Below are 21,916 nucleotides of genomic sequence, written 5' to 3'. Positions count from 1 at the left end.
AAGTGCTGAAGCGTGTAGCGGGTAAAAATCGTCTGTCCTCGGTTGCAACACTCACTACCAAGTTCCAAACTGCCTCTGGAAGCAACTTCAGCGCAAGAACTGTTCATCGGGATCTTCATGAAATGTGTTTACATGGCAGACCAGCTACACACAATCCTAAGATCACCATGCGCAATGCCAAGCGTCGGCTGAAGTGGTGTAAAGCTCACCGCTATTGGACTCTTGAACAGTGGAAACGCGTTCTCTGGAGTGATAAATCAAGCTTCACTATCTGGCAGTCCGACAGATGAATCTGGGTTTGGCAGATTCCAGGAGAAGGCTACCTGCCTGAATGCATAGTGCCAACTGTAATATTTGGTGGAGGAGAAATAATGGTCTGGGGCTGTTTTTCATGGTTCAGCCTTAGTTCCTGTGAAGGGAAATCTTTATGCTACAGCATACAATGACATTCTAGACAATTCTGTGCTTCCAACCTTGTGGCAACATATGACCTCAACCTCATCGAACACCTTTGGGATGAATTGGAACGCCTACTGCAAGCCAGGCCTAATCGCCCAACATCAGTGCCCGACTTCACTAATGCTCTTGTGGCTGAATGGAAGCAAGTCCCCGCAGCAATGTATCAACATCTAGTGGAAAGCCTTCCCAGAAGAGTGGAGGCTGTTATAGCAGCAAAAGGGGGAGCAACTCCATATGAATTACCCATGATTTTGGAATGAGATGTTCCATGAGCAGGTGTCCACATACTTTTGCTCAAGTAGTGTACTTTTGATATTACCCTAATAAAGTCTAAAACCTTTTGTGAAGGTTTGGTGTGATGTGGCTATTAGCCTATTACACTGCAGGCCTATGATATGAAGGCAGTGGGCACATGTGCTTCAAATGACTTCGACAGTTGAACTTGAGGTGAGGAAGATTGTTTTTAGGCCTACCAGAGTCCTATAACAATATAATGCTTATCTTTATAAAAAATATTCTAATTGAAAATGAATGAATTTGCCTCCTTCTGTACACCTATATCTGTATAGCAGACACAGTAGCCTAAGTATAAAGAAATGCATGTCGGTGTCGTAGCATGCCACCGGCACATCTCCAATCTCTCGCGCTCCCTCTCTGGGGCTAGGCCTAAACTTCTCTTTCTTTATATATATATTTTTTATTTTAAATATGAATATAGGAATATAAGTAAAAAACAATAAAATAGGCTATACATTTTTGCATATGCTACAAATTGAAACAAGGATGTGTTTTTGTAATTTGTTTTAAGGACACGTAAACGTGTCTCATTTGGCCAATATCCCTTGTTTATATCCCTCGTGCGTTGGTGGACACTGGACGGCCTAATGGGTTTACGCACCCAATGCATATGGATGACCAGTAAACTTCTCAAAATGTCCAATAAATTGAAATATTCCCGGTCACTAGTCTGGCGCCGAAAACTCACACAAACTCACACATTTAGCTACAGGTGAGGAAGGGAGAACATCGAGAGAGCCTATAAAACAGGAGAAGCACCAATAGATCCGGTAGAGGTCAATGAAACACAGACAGTGGATTGGCGCACATTCAACAAATCTGACAGTCTGAAATCTAACAGAGTGGATAATCATCAAATCCATCATGATTGATGTATTGTAATAGGCCCACAAAGTGGTTACTAAAGTCTGACTTGGATATAGTTGCCAATTTTCACTGCATAACATTTAGAAGTCGTTCCTTTTCAAGTTTAGAAGTGACTGCTAAACGCCAACTCCCGTTCGTATAAGCTGGTGCCATAGCTAGCATACAGAAATCAGTGGTGGTAGTCAAAGTAGTTTCTAACTGTAATGAAGTTGATTGGTGACGATGACATGAACATGTTTTGGGGTTGAAATCCATACAAGCATTATACTACGATTTTTACCATAACATACTGTGAAATACACATGTAAACAATAGCCTGAATGTGGGCTAATTTTGCTGGGGATTTACAATGTTTGGTTTGAGATCTTTACTGCATCTACAGAACAGGAGAGAGCCTACAGAACAGGAGAGAGCCTACAGAACAGGAGAGACGGAAAGAGATAACCTGTAAAGAGGAATGAAAGAGGACATGGTAGAAATATAGAGAATAAAGAAGGCGAGAGAGAGAATAAGGGGAACAAATATGGTGATTATGAGGGATAGAGAAGAGAGAAGGATGCTAAGAGACATTTCCTGCAGCAGAAGGGAACTCCAAAGCATTGACTCGGTTGCCAAGCAACAGAACACAAGATGAAACGCACTTCAGTGTGTGTGCTGGTTTGTTTCACTCACACACACACACACACACACACACACACACACACACGTAGTGTAGTCCAGCAGGGTTCATAGCACTCTAACCCTCCTCTCTAACAGAGTCTAATACAAGAGCTACTAATTGCCTGTTCAACCCTCCTTCCCTCCCCTCTCCCCCCTCCCCCTTCCATCTATCCTCTCATGTGCTTTTCTGTTCCCTCCCTCCCCTTTAACCCCACCTTCTCTCCAGCGCTGAAGCTCAATACTCTCCAGTGATTTGCTCTCATCCTTTCCATTCCTCAGCTGCTTCAGGCAGCTCTCTATTTAGCCCACAGTTATCAGTCTTCACCACAACATTACACAGCCACTGACACAAAACACTGATAGAATTAGTTATGAAAGACAGTAAGGTAAGTGTGTGTGTGTCCTACCGGTGCCAGAGGGAGTAGAGGTGACTCCGTGACACGGCAGACTGCCGTTCCTCAGTAGGGAAGGAGACTTCTGGATCCCAACGCTAACACCCAGCAGACCTCCTCTCTCTCCTACTCTCTCTCCTCCGGGCCGGCCTGGCAGAGCGCTGGTAGAGGAGGGGGACGGCGAGGCGGATGAGGTGGAGCAGAGAGAAGAGGAGGGGAGTGGTAGCGGTGCTGTGTGGTGCTCAGGTCCGTCTGTAGCCTTGCCGTCCGGGACACTGAAGCAGGGACCGTATCGGTTCCTCCAGTTTCCTCTCTTCTTCTTCACCCCTTCTTCTCCTCCTTCCCCCATACTTGGCCCAGAGGAGGAGCCAGCAGAGGAAGAGGAGGATGATGAGGGGCGTTTGTAGCCGGCTGTGGAAGCAATGTTCCCCGTCAGCTCGCTGTGAGAGTTCTCATACAGTTTACCACCAGCTACGCCACCAGGAAGTGACATCATTGATCCGAAGGTGCTGAGCGAAGCCATGCCCTCCGAGGCCGTGACCTCACTGGGCTTCACTAGGCAACGGCTGAATGAGGGCGAAGAAAAGGAGTCCCCACCACCGGAGCGTAGCAACGGATCAGAGAAGCCCAGGAAGTCAGATGTGGGAGGAGTCAAGGTGGAAGACGTCTTATTGGACAGCAGGAGAGCTGGGAGAGAGAGAGGAGAAGCTGTTTGGAGACTAAAACACACCCAAGCTAGGTTTCCAGCCAATTGGCGACAGATTTTCATGCGAATATTCTAAAATATGCATACAGAAAATATGCACATTTTCCCACCAGTGGTGTTTCCAAACAGAATCAATGCGTGATGACAGTTATTTTTCGCTTAAGTTTTCATGTCCCGAATAAACATTGAACTTTTCTATGTGTTTGCATCGCATTTTCAACTCTACCGATAATTGAAATTGCAAACTGTTGAGTTAAATAGCAAATGTGCCTACTCTGGCACGTGCGATCTAATTAACAGTTTGCAGATACAGTGCGGGTAGGCTAGTGTACATGATGACTATTTACAGGTCAAACAGCAGTCAAGCATGGATCATCGTGTTACCAGAATAAGACCCTATCAGAAAGGAGCATCACCGACACCGTGCACTTTCACCACCCTGTGAAGTTAATATTTAAAAAGAAATCTGTAGTCTAATAAACTGCATGCTTTCCAGGGTCGTCGGAGGACCACACGCCATATCGTCGCATGACTCCAAGTTTACTTCCATATGATGGTCATTATATAAATATTTGTGCATAAAGGTGTTTTCACCGTCATTTCTCACATTTATTTTACCCCCACCATGTTGAACAAATTATCTGTCTGCATTTTAAAAAATGACAGAAAATTCCTGTATCCATCACAGCTGTAGTTATTTTTTTGATAGAGTATGACTTCACTCACATAAAAACTGTGGATGGAAAGGTGGTCACACACACACACACACAATATTTATTTGCTTTCTTTCCCTCAGTCTCCTGGACTATGACACTGTTTCCCCACTAGATGCCACTTACAACACGTCAGACCTCCAAACTTGACCCCTCGAGGCTGACACGCGCTGCCACAGGGGGCCGGGTTCAAGGGACACTCATGGCATCTGAGCACTTTAGTGTGTGTGCGTGGCAGAGCACACAGATTACAGCAGCCAGGGTCTAGCCAGGGAGACTTATCTTGGCCATACGCTAACTAACTCTGGCACTCTGGACAACATCTAACAACTGTCAGACACAGGCACGCCACAAACACGCGGACGTAAACAGCGCATCAATCTCACCTTGATGAAAGGTTCCAGTGGAGGAGGCGGCAGTGGAGGAGGTTGCCGTAGTGACCACAGCAGAGGGGAGGGGCTTCCCAGGTGTGAGGGACTTGCGTCCGCGCTGAACACCAATCCCTTGGCTAATGCTCTTCTTGCCCTGTTTGACCTCCGACCCCGGTTTGCCTTCTGACCCTGTGGGGGGGCTGTCCTTTAAACCCCCGGAGTGCACCGGCACTTCCTGGAAGTTGGCAGTGGTGAAACGGGCTGCGCTGTCATCCAATCGCTTTTGAGAGGCGGCAGGCATAGCGGAGACTACCCCACCACTGCTGCTGCTACTGTTGTAACTCTGAGAGAGGGATGAGGAGAGGAGGACAGGACAGGAGAAGAGGCGAGAGGAGGAAGGGGAGTATGAGAGGTCAGTCCTGCATAATGCCTAACAGAGCTAGTCAATGTTCATTTGACATTAAACCCACAGTGAGACGGAGAGACAGAGAACGAAAGAAAGAAAGAGAGGGAGGGAGGAGAGGAGGAGTGAGCTCACCTTGTCTGAGGCAAGCATGAGAGTTGAAGCGAGGGAAGGGGAGAGCTCTAGAGTCTTCTTGTGTTTGGGTTTGTGTCTCTCCCTCTCTTTGTGTTTCTGAGGAGAGAGGGAAGGAATGGATGATCGTTACGGAAGGACAAGAAAGCGGAGGATTAGACAGATGAGTGTCTGGGTTGTTCTGGTCCCAAACCTTTGACATGGCTTCTGAAAGAGAAAATGAGAGCGAAAGAGAAAACTGATCTTCAATTCACAGCCCCAGTCTGGTGAAAGGATAGTTATACTGAAACGAATATAAGAAAAAAATTAAGTGCTTAAGACAGAAAAAAGAGATTAAAATCTACAGACACAGGCTTTTCGGTCTTCTTGGTGAGAGATTCTACCCAACCAGATCCATGGTCTAAACACCTTAGAACTCAATTTACACCCTTAGCTACACACACCCTCACTCCTCTCACCCCACAGGGCCACACCACTGGCAGGTGTGAAAATATGCAGTGATCCTGTGAGACAACATGAGACTTTACATGCTACCGACAGACAGCACCATGACAACCATCGACCCTGGCCCCAGCATCCCTCTATCTTTCCCCTTTTCTCTCCACCAACCCTCTCTCTACCTCAATCCCTCTGTTGTCCTCCTGTCTTTTTCTTCCCTGTAGCTCCCAGGGTGTGTCAAGGCTGGTAGGTCATTGTAGCTAACTATACGTGTGTGTGTGTGTGTTTTTAACAGGGTAGGTTCCCGGGGATTCCCTTGTTGTTTCTCATTAACATTCCAGCGGTAGGTGTTGATGGACAGAGTTAGGCTGAGAGGGTCAAATGTCCAAACACACACACATCCACTTTTTCGCTTTGCACACTTGGAGAGACTCCCTCCTTATCAGAGCTGGAGACACTGAGAAAAAAAGGGAGGGAGGGAAGAGGAAAACAGGGTAAATAATCCACCCCAGCCTGGCAGGAATTCCCTTGGGCAGTTTCCTGCAGGCCCTCTGACCAGCCGGTGTGTGTGTGTGTTTCTTACAGACTGTATGAGCGGCCTGCGGAAGGAGACTTTTAGCCCCTTGTTATTTGGCTGCAGGGTTTGGAAATAGGTAGGCGCGCACACACGCACACACACACAGATCTGAGCCTTCTGACCCGTGACCCTGGAATGTGTAGGGGGTAGGAGGGAGGGGGATGGGTCCTCTTGCTAATGCAAATCAGGCTGTGTGACAAAAGCCAGGGCAAGGAAGGGAACAAGACAAATGTGTTAACTCTGCTTTTTTCACACGCACACACACACACCACACACACACACACACCATCCTCAATGCTTCATTAAAAGTATCATCCCAAAAAAACTGAGTTACAGGTTCACGCATGAGTCATATTCCAGTTGACTGACAAGGTAATACAGGAGAATGCTCAAAGCACTCACATGGTATCGTGACAATGTTAGCTAAAAACTCAAGATCTCAAAAAACAAAAGTTCAGAAAATCAAATAGGCTTTTGCAGTCCAAAAATAATACAATAAAAAAAACTACCTACAACTGAAATACAAAAAAAGCAGGCAATGGACTACAGCCACATTATCCAATCAGAAAAACACAATGAGGTGAAGCAACAAGGAGTGGGTCAATCGGGAGGGAAACAGACTGTTGGAGTGGGTGACTTCCCCTAATGTCTTAAAAGAAGAGGATACATGGCCAGAGACCATGGTCCTGTTCATACACCTTAAAAAGGTGAGCTCAGAAACATGACATCAAAGATATTGGGAGCAACATCCTGCTTACAGCCATTAACAACTAAATTCTTATCGGCCGAGGATCATTTTGGGCCCTCCCTCACTTGATGTGATACCCAACAGAGACATTCTCCGCAGTTTAAATGTTTATTGTTGGAAGCAGGAACGCCCCATACCGTAAACAAAGATGTCATATGCCTGGGTCTACCTTTAACCATGCACTTTCCTTTTTTCCTTCCTATATGTAATCACTGATCTAATATGGTTGGATAGGTGATTACACCTACAATGTCATGTAAGATCAGTGGTAACTAAGGAGGAAGGAAGGATGCATGTGTAAGGTATTAGAACAGGCCCATTGCCAGAATTGAGAATCGATAACGCTGGACAGAAAACCATACGCTCTCTCTCACACAGTAGTGGCATAGTCGGATGAGTGTATGTCACAAACAGGACCTTGACTGATTAACTCTGACTGGTTTATAAAGTGTTGGTTTGAGACCGAGATCCCTGGTGTCTCACGATCATTCTAAGGACCTAGGACAAGGGTGTCAAACACATTTTTTCCCCAGAGGGCCGCACGTACATTATATATATTTCTTTACCGTTAATATGAAAACATGCTCTATCCATCGCTTTGTAATGTTTGATGCTCCCTGACTGTCTAGCTTTTGCTTCGATCACTGTTAGCAAGTTGGACAGAGGAGAATATAATTGTAGGTCCATTATAACTTCTACACAGTTTCAAATTGGATTTTGTCATTTCAATGTTTAACGAGATTGTTTTTCTCTGGGGGGGGAAATAAATACACTGAACACACACACACGTCAAAAGAAAGAACACACCTACTCATTCAAGGGTTTTCTTTATTTGTACCATTTTCTACATTGTAGAATAATAGTGAAGACATCAAAACTATGAAATAACACATATGGAATCATGTAGTAACCAAAAAGGTGTTAAATTAAAATATATTTTATATCTTAGATTCTTCAAATAGCAACTGACTTGATGACAGCTTTGCACACTCTTGGCATTCTCTCAACCAGCTTCACCTGGAATGCTTTTCCAAAAGTCTTGAAGGAGTTCCCACATATGCTGAGCACTCGTTGGCTGCTTTTCCTTCACTCTGCGGTCCAACTCATCCCAAACCACCTTAATTGGGTTGAGGTCAGGTGATTGTGGAAACCAGGTCATCTGATGCAGCACTCCATCAAATAGCCATTCCACAGCCCGGGGTGTGTTTTGAGTCATTCTCCTACTGAAAAACAAATGATAGTCCCACTAAGCCCAAACCAGATGGGATGGCATATCGCTGCAGAATGCTGTGGTAGCCATGTGGGGTAAGTGTGCATTGAATTCTAAATAAATCAGATGGTCACCAGAAAAGCACCCCCACATAATTACACCTCCTCCTCTCTGCTTCACGGTGGGAACAACACAAAGACACAGAGGTTGGAACCAAAAATCTCAAATTTGGACTCCTCAGACCAAAGAACAGATTTCCACCGGTCTAACGTCCATTGTTTGTGTTTCTTGGCCCAAGCAAGTCTCTTCAAAATTGGTGTCCTTTAGTAGTGGTTTCTTTGCCGTATTCGACCATGAAGGTCTGATTCACGCAGTCTCCTCTGAACAGTTGATGTTGAGAAGTGTCTGTTACTTGAACTCTGAGAAGCATTTATTTGAGCTACAATTTCTGAGGCGGGTAACTAATGAATTTATCCTCTGCAGTAGAGGTAACTATGGGTCTTCCATTCCTGTGGTGGTCCTCATGAGAGCCAGTTCCATCATATTGCTTGATGGATTTTGCGACTGCACTTGAAGAAACTTTAAAAGTTCTTGAGATTTTCTGGATTAACTGACCTTCATGTTTTAAAGTAATGATGGACTGTCGTTTCTCTTTGCTTAGTTGAGGTGTTCTTGCCATAATATGGATTTGGTATTTTACCGCCCCTACCTTGTCACAACACAACTGATTGGCTCAAATGCATTAAGGAAAGAAATTCCACAAATGAACTTTTAACAAGGAATACCTGTTAATTGAAATGCAATCCAGGTGACTAGCTCATGAAGCTGATTGACAGAATGCAAAGAGTGTACGAAGAAGTCATCAAGGCAAAGCTGTGGCTACTTTGAAGAATCTCAAATATAAAAAATATTTTGATTTGTTGAACACTTTTTTGGTTACTACATGATAGTTTTTCGATATACCAAATCTGGAGTCAACCTGACTTATTTGTTTTTTAATTTAACCACTTGCCGCTCCAAAATGGTTCATGAGAAGAATATCTTTAAAGTATTTTTAGCTAGCATATGTCCTAACGTGCATCTGTTAGGTATATTTGAATGCATAATTTAAATTTAAAAAATCTAAAACATTAAAGACTGATGTAGAGTCTGACGTATGGGTCATGAGGAGAAGATGATTGCAGATAATTTTGAGCAATAGCGTTACATATTCAAACAATGAGTTGTTAATAGTTAGTTTTTTAAAGTTTTTTAAAGATATCAATACCAAATTCTGTGATTCATTTTAGGGACGTCCATGATATCTATGACAAGTTTCAAGTTGAAGGGCACTATGGAGTGGATTTACAGTGGTTTAAATGGACACATACCTTTACTACTATTTTGCATATTTTGACCAACAGCTTTTCTCAAACTAAGTTAAGACATGTACCATGGGCCTACCTACTGGTGTCATTTGGTCCCAGTGTTCATGAGAATGTATTTTAGCTTCGCTGTGAACCCCTAAATGTTTGATATCCCTGACCTAAGACAAACTCACTCAAGCCAACTAAATTAGCTAGGGCATTTCTATCCTTAGCTGTGTCTCTGTGCTGTGTGTAGTTCCCTCCATCTACAATGTGTGTGTGTGTGTGTGTGTGTGTGTGTGTTCAGAGAGGGCGTATGGTTGCTGTGTCCGTCACAGTCACGTAGAAATAGAGATACTAGATGTTGGGGCCACCTTACCTTGTCGTCTTGGTGGTCAAGGAGTTTATCCGAACACTGAGAGGAAGAGTCACTAAGGCTCTGAGCCCTACTACCTCGGGCCCTGCTCCTTCGCTAAAAGGTAGAGAGGAACTTCACGTTACTAGAGTAGACCCAAGCTATATAAATACATGAAAGCTATTTTTTTTTAATTACTTAAAAAGTAGACGGACAGAAGACCTATGTTAAATAAAGACCAAAAAAATAATTTAATTGACATAGTAAAACAAAATTATTAACAAAGACTGATGCACAATCAAAAAAACGACTGCTCCAAATCACCATTTCATGACACAGTCAAATAAATGCACCTCGTTCTATACCATAGAACGGGGACCCTTCCCCTGTTCTACCTCAGACGCAATTTACCAGCAACAGACTATTTCAAGATGACTAGATTTACCACCAATCTATCCAATAAAAACAAACGTTGAGCTAGACCCATTCTTGTCTATTGTAAGAAAACATTAATCAAGCCTCCCGAGTGGCGCAGCTGTCTAAGGCACGGCATCGCAGTGCTGGAGGAGTCACTACAGATATGGGTTCGATCCCGGGCTGTGTCGCTACCGGGAGACCCATGAGGCGGCGCACAATTGGCCCAGCGTTTTCTGGGTTAGGGGAGGGTTTGGCCGGCTGGGATGTCCATGTCCCATATCGCTCTAGCGACTCCTTGTGGGGGCCTGGCGCATACGCGCTGACTTCGGTCGCCAGCTGAACAGTGTTTCCTCCGACACATTGGTGCGCTGGCTTCCGGGTTAAGCGGGCAGTGTGTTAAGAAGCAGAGCCGCTTGGCGGGGTCGAGTTTCGGAGGACGCATGGCTCTCGACCTTCGCCTCTCCCGAGTCCGTACGGGAGTTGCAGCGATGGGACAAGATTGTAACTACCAACTGGATATCACGAAATTGGGGAGAAAAATGGGTAAAAGGCACCAAAATAAAAAAATAAAAACACCAACATAATTTTTGACCACAAAGAGGAGTATTAATCTCAAAACATCAAAATGTCACTAGTCCCAACAAGAAGACAAAACCTGTAAATGTCACTCATCAACCCATTTAGCGTCTTATGAAATCCCTTCTAATAACATTGGTTTGTCTGTCCTTTATTCCTCGTGCGTTTCTCATCTCCTCTATGCTGTACCAGCCTAATTACATCAGGCCATACAAAGCCATTCCACAGGTTCAATAGAACTACAAGCATTACTTTTTTGTGCGCGTGTGTACTGAGCAATATTTGCTTTTTGAGGATGGTTCAGGTTCCGGTTCAGTTATTAAAAAATAAATTGAGGTTTTCGATTTAGTGTAGTTTTTTAAATATTTTTTACATTAAATGCATTATGAAATAATGACATTAAAATGATTTGAGCTTTTTAATGGAAATTCCAAAGCAAAAAATGGTCAACATTCAATTGACAAAACATTCCATTGTCTCTGTCTGGTCCACATTGGGTAGACATCAATAGATAAAGAGGAAATTACTATGTAATAATAAATATTTCAGTTGTGTATATTACTTAGCTTTTATTGATGACTATTATTTTTCATTCCTTAACCTCTCACCACAACATATGGTGATCGCTACATAAATAGTCATATTAAACATTCATGAAAATACAAGTGTCTCACATGTATCGAAAGCCTAGAATCTTGCTCATCCAACTGCGTTGTCAGATTTAAAAAAGGATTTACTACGAAAGAAAACGATGCGATTATCTGAGGATAGAGCCCCATAAAAAAATATATATATATTTCAACCAGCACAGGCTAACAAAATAACAAACTGCATTAAAATAAATTGTTTACCTTTGCCGATCTTCATCTGTTTGCAATCCCAATGCTCATTGTTACACAATGAATGATCGTTTGTTTGATAAAAATCTGTTTTTATAGCCTAACACAAAACATTTTGTGAACCGCTTGTGTCGTGAATTCCGTCTCATTCCATTTTCGATGACACATTCGAGGTAAATACCCACACAAAACGTGACCTTTCCAGTCATGTTTGGTTTCATTGCAATCAACTGGTTTGTTTGTAACACAACCAAACCTGATGGGCCATTTCGCGGGACATATTGACTGAAAGAAACCGATATGAAGACAACAAGTAATGACATCACTGTGCACCAATGATATGACCACTGTTTCGTTAATTGACTGTATTTTAACCCAATGACCACTGATCGTCTTGAAATCTAGCTGGGTAGATAGCCAATAAGCTGAGGTAAACGGCAATATGCAATGGTTATGTGTTGGAAGACCAACCCATGTAGTAAACTCCAGCGTAAAGAGAGTCATTCGCTATTGAAGTTTTATACTGGAAGGAGCTACGCATATTACGCACAGCATTGTTTGGTAAACGCGCAGATTCAGCTGTTTATTTATCAATCACTATGGCGACTAAGTCAGCGAAAGCTAAATCGAAGTCTAGATATACAGGTGTACACACAATTTTAGAAGAAATTGATCGGACAAGTGAGACAGAGATTGTTGTAGGACGATTCATTTAGTGATTCCCAAGTGGAGGAATATTTTTTGAACGGAGAGGACATGTTTTGGACTGGTAAGTTCTTCTCATGCTAATGCCCTTGATTGAAATTAATAATATAAAATATTATTTGTGATTTATTTTTTAGAAGCAATATATAAAAATGTAATGCAATGAAATGTGAGATGCGTGTGTCTGCCGCCCAACCCCAACCCACATGAAATAGCCTATTTGAGGCTGTTGAGGGGAGGGCAGGCCCACAACAATGGCCAAAGTGAAATGGAGACAGTAGATACAGCTGGTCTGTTGTAATATAATAAAGAAAGTAGATCTAGCTGGTCTGTTGTAATATAATAAAGAAAGTAGATCTAGCTGGTCTGTCATAATATAATAGAGACAGTAGATCTAGCAGGTCTATAATAATATATTAAATCTTATGTTCCCTGTACTATATATATATATATGTTTATTATACCTGTTGATACTCACTTTACAGCAGAAAGAGACTGCTATGGCACCTGGCATCAGCAGCACAATATTGTGTAGAGCTTTGGCAAAGTGGGTGGGGTTATATCCTTCCTGTTTGGCCCTGTCCGGGGGTATCATTGGATGGGGCCACAGTGTCTCCTGACCCCTCCTGTCTCAGCCTCCAGTATTTATGCTGCAGTAGTTTATGTGTCGGGGGGCTAGGGTCAGTTTGTTATATCTGGAGTACTTCTTCTGTCTTATCAGGTGTCCTGTGTGAATTTAAGAATGCTCTCTCTAATTCTCTTTTTCTCTCTCTCTGAGGACCTGAGCCCTAGGACCATGTGTCAGGACTACCTGGCATGATGACTCCTTGCCGTCCTCAGTCCACCTGGCCTTGCTGCTGTTCCAGTTTCAACTGTTCTGCCTGCGGCTATGGAACCCTAAACTGTTCATATTTACTCTTGAGGCGCTGTCCTGTTGCATCCTCTACAACTACCGTGATTATTACTATTTGACCCTGCTGGTCATCTATGAACGTTTGAAAATCTCGGCCATGTTCTGTTATAATCTCCACCCGGCACAGCCAGAAGAGGACTGGCCACCCCTCATAGCCTGGTTCCTCTCTAGGTTTCTTCCTAGGTTTTGGCCTTTCTAGGGAGTTTTTCCTAGTTTTTCCTATATCCTTGGTTCTGTGCCTGAGCTACAGTCAGTTAGATTTGGGTATGTCTTCAAGCGGAAATTGAAAAAAGTAGAGGGGTAGATCTAAGAGGTTAAATGCATCATCTCATCTCTGCTCAGGCAGTAGCAGGCAGACAACCAACCATCTAACGTTATCTCTGTGCTCCCCATATGGTACGGTCTTTGACCAATTTAGCTAGGCAAGCAGCTAACTGGCTATAACTAGTAGCTGTCTAAGTAAGCTGAAGAGCTGTGTGACAAAATCATTTTACCAGTTCTTCAAAGTAAATAAGGCATACTTTCAAGACTGCTTATTACCAACTACTACAACTATCAATCGAGCAGAACTACCTCTATCCCTCTTGTCGTTGTGTTTATTCCTCTCCCATGTGGTCTGTGTGTAGGCTATGTGTCTCTGTCCAAGCCGGGAAAGAACAGGCGCAATGGATTATGGTCATTGTAGTTAATTACCATGTTTCTCCTCTGAACTAGGTAGAATATTTGCCTAATGAAAAATACAACTCTCTTCAGTCCAGGATCCCACATAGTTCTTGATTTGATTTCTCAATACAGAATTGTGCGTTGAGCTCACCTGCCCCAAAAAATGGAATGGAATTAGAGTAATTGAACCGACGTCGGTCAATTAGTTGTTTAATAACCCAGGGGGGAAAAGTGTGTGTGTGTGTGTGTATTTTCCCCCCTGACGGATGTAGGGGAGGAGCACAAAATCTGCAACACAGCAGGGGCTCTAGCTCCAAAAAGTGAAAGAGGTAAAGAGAGAGGGAGAAAGTGTATGTAAGTGAAAGCATTTATACAATGCAATGTCTGTGTGGAATGGTGTGTACTTATGTGAATTGGAAAGCATCTCTTTGCCCACTTGTAACCCTAACCCCAGTACCCCTCACCCGGCCCCCAAATTCTAACCCAGCATGGGCTTAGCACACAAAGAACGGGGGGGGGGGGGTGAAGGGGACAAAAGGCCTGGGAGGCAATGCTGATTAGATGGGGGTTGATGGGCGAGGGAGACAGTGGGGCTGGAGGGGAGAGAGGGGTGGGGGAGAGAGAAGTGCTGGAGAGGGGAGGGGGCAAGAGAGGAGAGGGGTGAAAAAGGAGAGGGAATGGGTTGATGGTTGGAGGGAGAGAGAAAGGGGCTAGAGGTAGAGACGAACGGATGGCTCCAATTTCAGCAGTTGTATTTGGCAGAGAAGAATGTCAAGTCATTTAAGAAAGGAAAGGTATTTCCCAGTGTGTGTGTCCATGGCGTGGAGTGCCAGTGTGTGTGTCCATGGCGTGGAGTGCCAGTGTGTGCGTGTCCATGGCGTGGAATGCCAGTGTGTGTGTGTCCATGGCGTGGAATGCCAGTGTGTGTGTGTCCATGGCGTGGAGTGCCAGTGTGTGTAGAGGAAGTGCAGGCCTTCAAAAAGCTTACAGTTTTTGTTCTGACAGACAGAGGGTTGGGAAGAAAAACTAGATTCCAAGTTTGAGAGATAAGACCACTCTTCTTCCCCCAGCACAGTAAGAACGTTAGAAAAGTACGACAGAAAACATACAGAGAGAGATCTTACCAGTTTGCTGTAGTGGTACTTGCAGTAGCCACAGTATTTGACGTTGTCTGCGTCCGACCCTTGCTCCTCACACAACAACCCAGCAAACTGGGCACTGAGGAGAGGAGAGAGAATATGTATCAAGAGAGAGAAGGGGCTAGAGAGAAAAGTGAAAGGAAAAGACAAGAGACAAAAGATGATATACACTGAGTGTACAAAACATTAGGAGGAATGTGATTGTCATTAGGGCTTGATGCAGCTGTACATATGATTGATTTATCCATGACGTCTGTATGTGTTTCTGCAATTGAAATGTTGGCGTGTCTACGTCAAAACGTGTTCTTTTATGGTGTATAGGTCTGGAAGTTACAGAATGTCTGATATTTGTCTCAAAACATTGTCCCCTCCGCTGCTGTCTTGGTTGGACCAGGTCTCTCTTGAAAAATAGATTTTATCTCAATGAGACTAATCTAATCCTAAGGCGTTCTGCATTAGCATCGAACAGCCCCCGTGATATGCAGCTTTTCAGGAAAGCTAGAAACCATTATACACAGGCAGTTAGAAAAGCCAAGGCTAGCTTTTTCAAGCAGAAATTTGTTTCCTGCAACACTAACTCAAAAAAGTTCTGGGACACTGTAAAGTCCATGGAGAATAAGAACACCTCCTCCCAGCTGCCCTCTGCACTGAAGATAGGAGACACTGTCACCACTGATAAATCCACTATAATTGAGAATTTCAATAAGCATTTTTCTACGGCTGGCCATGCTTTCCACCTGGCTACCCCTACCCTGGTCAACAGCACTGCACCCCCCACAGCAACTCGCCCAAGCCTTCCCCATTTCTCCTTCTCCCAAATCCAGTCAGCTGATGTTCTGAAAGAGCTGCAAAATCTGGACCCCTACAAATCAGCCGGGCTAGACAATCTGGACCCTTTCTTTCTAAAATTATCTCCCGAAATTGTTGCCACCCCTATTACTAGCCTGTTCAACCTCTCTTTCATATCGTCTGAGATTCCCAAAGATTGGAAAGCAGCTGCGGTCATCCCCCTCTTCAAAGGGGGGGGGACACTCTTGATCCAAAACGCTACAGACCTATATCTAATCCTACCCTGCCTTTCTAAGGTCTTCGAAAGCCAAGTCAACAAACAGATTACCGACCATTTCGAATCTCACCATACCCTCTCTGCTATGCAATCTGGCTGCCGAGTTGGTCATGGGTGCACCTTAGCCACGCTCAAGGTCCTAAACGATATCTTAACCGCCATCGATAAGAAACATTACTGTGCAGCCGTATTCATTGATCTGGCCAAGAATTTAGACTCTGTCAATCACCACATCCTCATCGGCAGACTCGACAGCCTTGGTTTCTCAAATGATTGCCTCGCCTGGTACACCAACTACTTCTCTGATAGAGTTCAGTGTGTCAAATCGGAGAGTCTGTTGTCCAGACCTCTGACAGTCTCTATGGGGGTGCCACAGGGTTCAATTCTTGGACCGACTCTCTTCTCTGTATACATCAATGATGTCGCTCTTGATGCTGGTGAGTCTCTGATCCACCTCTACGCAAACGACACCATTCTGTATACTTCTGGCCCTTCTTTGGACACTGCGTTTACAACCCTGAAGGCAAGCGTCAATGCCATACAACTCTCCTTCTGTGGCCTCCAATTGCTCTTAAATACAAGTACAATTAAATGCATGCTCTTCAGCCGATCGCTGCCTACACCGGCCTGCCTGTCCAACATCACTACTCTGGACGGCTCTGACTTAGAATAACTGGACAACTACAAATACCTAGGTGTCTGGTTAGACTGTAAATTCTCCTTCCAGGCCCACATCAAACATCTCCAATCCAAAGTTAAATCTAGAATTGGCTTCCTATTTCGCAACAAAGCATCCTTCACTCATGCTGCCAAACATACCCTTGTAAAACTGACCATCCTACCAATCCTCAACTTCGGCGATGTCATTTACAAAATAGCCTCCAATACCCTACTCAACAAATTGGATCCAGTCTATCACAGTGCCATCCGTTTTGTCACCAAAGCCCCATATACTACCTACCATGGCGACCTGTACACTCTCGTTGGCTGGCCCTCGCTTCATACTCGTCGCCAAACCCACTGGCTCCATGTCATCTACAAGACCCTGCTAGGTAAAGTCCCCCCTTACCTCAGCTCGCTGGTCACCATAGCATCACCCACCTGTAGCATACGCTCCAGCATGCATCTCTCTGGTCACCCCCAAAACCAATTCTTTCTTTGGCCGCCTCTCCTTCCAATTCTCTGCTGCCAATGACTGGAACGAACTACAAAAATTTCTGAAACTGGAAACACTTATCTCCCTCACTAGCTTTAAGCACCAGCTGTCAGAGCAGCTCACAGATTACTGCACCTGTACATAGCCCACCTATAATTTAGCCCAAACAACTACCTCTCTCCCTACTGTATTTATTTTATTTATTTATTTTGCTCCTTTGCACCCCATTATTTTTATTTCTACTTTGCACATTATTCCACTGCAAATCTACCATTCCATTGTTTTACTTGCTATATTGTATTTACTTTGCCACCATGGCCTTTTTTTTTGCGTTTACCTCCCTTATCTCACCTCATTTGCTCACATCGTATATAGACTTGTTTATACTGTATTATTGACTGTATGTTTGTTTTTACTCCATGTGTAACTCTGTGTCGTTGTATGTGTCGAACTGCTTTGCTTTATCTTGGCCAGGTCGCAATTGTAAATGAGAACTTGTTCTAAACTTGCCTACCTGGTTAAATAAAGGTGAAATAAAACAAATAAAAAATCTGGATAAATAAAGGTACAAAAAAATAATAATTAGGAGGTCCTGCTCTTCCTACGAGAGAATGACCATGTGAATCCAGGTGAAAGCTATGATCCCTCATTGATGAAACTTGTCCACTAGATGTAGATGAAGGGATGGAGACAGGTGAAAGAAGGATTTATAAGCCTTGAGACAATTCAGACATGGATTGAGTATATGTGCCATTCAGAAGGTGAATAGGCAAAACAAAAGATTGTGCCTTGGAACGGGGTATGGTATTAGATTCCAGGCGGACCCGTTCGAGTGTATCAAGAACTGCAATGCTGCTGGGTTTTTCACGCTCAACAGTTTCCTGTGTGTATGAAGAATGATCCCCCACCCAACGGACATCCAGCCAACTAATAGGAAGCATTGGAGTCAACATGGGCCAGCATCCCTGTGGAACGCTTTCGACACCTTAGAGTCCACGCCTCAACGAATTGAGGCTGCTCTGAGGGCAAGGGGACTCAATATCAGGAAGGTGATCGCAATGTTTTGTACAGTGACAGTCAGTGTATATTACATACAAATTGTAGGTATTTGAATGAAGCTCACAATGTAAACATGCGTTAATGAAGATGTAGGTATTTGAATGTGGCTCTGGCTCACCATGTGACATGGAAGGCTTGTCGGCAGCCATGTTTGTTACAGGTCATGCAGGCTCCGGTGGCAGCTTTACTCTCTCTGCCCTGGTCCTCACAGATATAACACTTCTACACACACACACACAGAGGAAAAAACAGTCACACACAGAAATGTAGGGACACAAACAGACAGAGTGAAGTATGTGTACCTTGTTGTAGCGATCGTGGGGTACAGACTGCAGTACGATGGGTTCCATGGTGGAGACATTAGCAAACTCCACTTCTGGGATGTAGAGGGCACACACCACATGGGCCCAACCTATAAAACACACAGAGAACAAACATCAGCCCACACACTATTACCTATTCAAACACACACCCACACAAATCCCTTTCCATTTCAATCGTGTTAGTGGGAAAGGTAGCTGACGAACTTGAGCAGGAATGGGCAGTGGGCCAGTTGAATGACAAGTCAGATGGTGGTGAATAGTATCTCCCTCCCTCCGTTCTCTCTCTCTATTCCAGGAACAACAATAAGATTCAACTTACAGTTGAACCCCTGCCCTGCCTTTGACCTAGCCGGGGCGGACACGGGGGATGAGAGGGGGAGGAGAAGAGATAGAGGAGAAAGAGGATGTTGTTTTGAAGTCCCTCCAAGAATCTGGCAGTGGACCATAAAAACAGGGCCATAAAACCATACAGTCTCCATACACACAAACAGAAATTTTCATCCTGCAGCACTAATTCCAAAAAGTTTTGGGACACTAAAGTCCATGGAGAATAAGACCACCTCCTCTCAGCTGCCCACTAAACTGAGGCTAGGAAACACTGTCACCACCGATAAATCCACAATAATAGAGAATTTCAATAAACATTTCTCTACGGCTGGCCACGCTTTCCACCTGGCTACCCCAACCCCGGTCAACAGCTCTGCACCCCCTGCAGCAACTGGCCCAAGCCCCCCTGCTTCTCCTTCACCCAAATCCAGATAGAAGTCCTGAAAGAGCTGCAGAATCTGGATCCCTACAAATCAGCTGGGCTAGACAATCTGGACCCTCTCTTCCTAAAATGATCCGCCGCCATTGTCGCAACCCTTATTATTAGTCTGTTCAACCCCTCTTTCATATCGTCAGATTCCTAAAGACTGGAAAGCGACCACGGTCATCCCCCTCTTCAAAGGGGGAGACACTCTAGACCCAAACTGTTACAGACCTACAGTGGGGAGAACAAGTATTTGATACATTGCCGAATTTGCAGGTTTTCCTACTTACAAAGCATGTAGAGGTCTGTAATTCTTATAATAGGTACACTTCAACTGTGAGAGACTGAAATCTAAAACAAAAATCCAGAAAATTACATTGTATGATTTTTAAGTAATTCATTTGCATTTTATTGCATGACATAAGTATTTGATCACCTACCAACCAGTAAGAATTCCAGCTCTCACAGACCTGTTAGTTTTTCTTTAAGAAGCCCTCCTGTTCTCCACTCATTACCATGTATTAACTGCACCTGTTTGAACTCGTTACCTGTATAAAAGACACCTGTCCACACACTCAATCAAACAGAGCTCCAACCTCTCCACAATGGCCAAGACCAGAGAGCTGTGTAAGGACATCAAGGATCAATTGTAGACCTGCACAAGGCTAGGATGGGCTACAGGACAATAGGCAAGAAGCTTGGTGAGAAGGCAACAACTGTTGGCGCAATTATAAGAAAATGGAAGAAGTTCAAGATGACGGTCAATCATTGACCAGGCAGGACCTGGTCAATCATTGACCAGGCAGGACCTGGTCAATGACCTGAAAAGAGTTGGGACCACAGTCTCAAAGAAAACCATTAGTAACAAACTACGCCGTCATGGATTAAAATCCTGCAGCGCACGCAAGGTCCCCTCTGCTCAAGCCAGCGCATGTCCAGGCCCGTCTGAAATTTGCCAATGACCATCTGGATGATCCAGAGGAGGAATGGGAGAAGGTCATGTGGTCTGATGAGACAAAAATATAGCCTTTGTCTAAACTCCACTCGCCGTGTTTGGAGGAAGAAGAAGGATGAGTACAACCCCAAGAACACCATCCCAACCGTGAAGCATGGAGGTGGAAACATAATTCTTTGGGGATGCTTTTCTGCAAAGGGGAAAAGGAAGACTGCACCGTATTGAGGGGAGGATGGATGGGGCCATGTATCGCGAGATCTTGGCCAACAACCTCCTTCCCTCAGTAAGAGCATTGAAGATGGGTCGTGGCTGGGTCTTTCAGCATGACAAAGACCCGAAACACACAGCCAGGGCAACTAAGGAGAGGCTCCGTAAGAAGCATCTCACCTAGCCAGTCTCCAGACCTGAACCCAATAGAAAATCTTTGGAGGGAGCTGAAAGTCCGTATTTCCCAGCGTCAGCCCCGAAACCTGAAGGATCTGAAGAAGGTCTGTATGGAGGAGTGGGCCAAAATCCCTGCTGCAGTGTGTGCAAACCTGGTCAAGAACTACAGGAAATGTAAGATCTCTGTAATTGCAAACAAAGGTTTCTGTACCAAATATTAAGTTCTGTTTTTCTGATGTATCAAATACTTACGTCATGCAATAAAATGCAAATTAATTATTTTAAAAATCATACAATGTGATTATCTAGATTTTTGTTTTAGATTCCGTCTCTCACAGTTGAAGTGTACCTATGATACAAAAGACAGACCTTTACATGCTTTGTAAGTAGGAAAACCTGCAAAATCGGCAGTGTATCAAATACTTGTTCTCCCCACTGTATATCCATCCTGCCCTGCCTTTCTAAAGTCTTTGAAAGCCAAGTGAACAAACAGATCACCGACCATCTCGAATCCCACCGTACCTTCTCTGGTTTCCGAGCTGGTCACGGGTGCACCTCAGCCACGCTCAAGGTCCTAAACGATATCATAACCACCATCGATAAAAAAAACAGTACTGTGCAGCAGTCTTCATCGACCTGGCCAAGGCTTTCGACTCTGTCAATCACCGCATTCTTATCGGCAGACACAACAGCCTTAGTTTCTCGAATGGCTGCCTCACCTGGTTCAAATCAAATCAAATGTATTTATATAGCCCTTCGTACATCAGCTGATATCTCAAAGTGCTGTACAGAAACCCAGCCTAAAACCCCAAACAGCAAGCAATGCAGGTGTAGAAGCACGGTGCTTAGGAAAAACTCCCTAGAAAGGCCAAAACCTAGGAAGAAACCTAGAGAGGAACCAGGCTATGTGGGGTGGCCAGTCCTCTTCTGGCTGTGCCGGGTGGAGATTATAACAGAACATGGCCAAGATGTTCAAATGTTCATAAATGACCAGCATGGTCGAATAATAATAAGGCAGAACAGTTGAAACTGGAGCAGCAGCACAGTCAGGTGGACTGGGGACAACAAGGAGTCATCATGTCAGGTAGTCCTGGGGCACGGTCCTAGGGCTCAGGTCCTCCGAGAGAGAGAAAGAAAGAGAGAAATAGAGAGAGCATATGTGGGGTAGCCAGTCCTCTTCTGGCTGTGCCGGGTGGAGATTATAACAGAACATGACCAAGATGTTCAAATGTTCATAAATGACCAGCATGGTCGAATAATAGTAAGGCAGAACAGTTGAAACTGGAGCCAACTACT

General features: G+C 44.2%; 1 protein-coding gene across 3 annotated transcripts in view; it reads right to left on the bottom strand.

The window, feature by feature from the left end:
* Positions 1-21,916, bottom strand: part of mllt10 (MLLT10 histone lysine methyltransferase DOT1L cofactor) — a 75,161-nt gene that overhangs the window by 32,487 nt on the left and 20,758 nt on the right. For 2 of the 3 annotated variants that reach the window (XM_065007050.1, XM_065007051.1), the window contains exons 4-10: positions 18,510-18,619; positions 18,326-18,429; positions 14,912-15,005; positions 9,699-9,791; positions 5,004-5,099; positions 4,481-4,808; positions 2,691-3,362 (exon numbers count right to left, since the gene is read on the bottom strand). In XM_065007050.1, coding sequence (XP_064863122.1) covers positions 2,691-3,362; positions 4,481-4,808; positions 5,004-5,099; positions 9,699-9,791; positions 14,912-15,005; positions 18,326-18,429; positions 18,510-18,619 — 1,497 coding nt within the window. The remainder of the gene's footprint in view (positions 1-2,690; positions 3,363-4,480; positions 4,809-5,003; positions 5,100-9,698; positions 9,792-14,911; positions 15,006-18,325; positions 18,430-18,509; positions 18,620-21,916) is intronic. The other variant, XM_065007052.1, reaches the window with a different exon arrangement.

Source organism: Oncorhynchus nerka, linkage group LG22, assembly GCF_034236695.1.
Source record: "Oncorhynchus nerka isolate Pitt River linkage group LG22, Oner_Uvic_2.0, whole genome shotgun sequence".
Taxonomy (NCBI): Eukaryota; Metazoa; Chordata; class Actinopteri; order Salmoniformes; family Salmonidae; genus Oncorhynchus; species Oncorhynchus nerka.
This window is presented reverse-complemented; position numbering and strand designations above follow the sequence as displayed.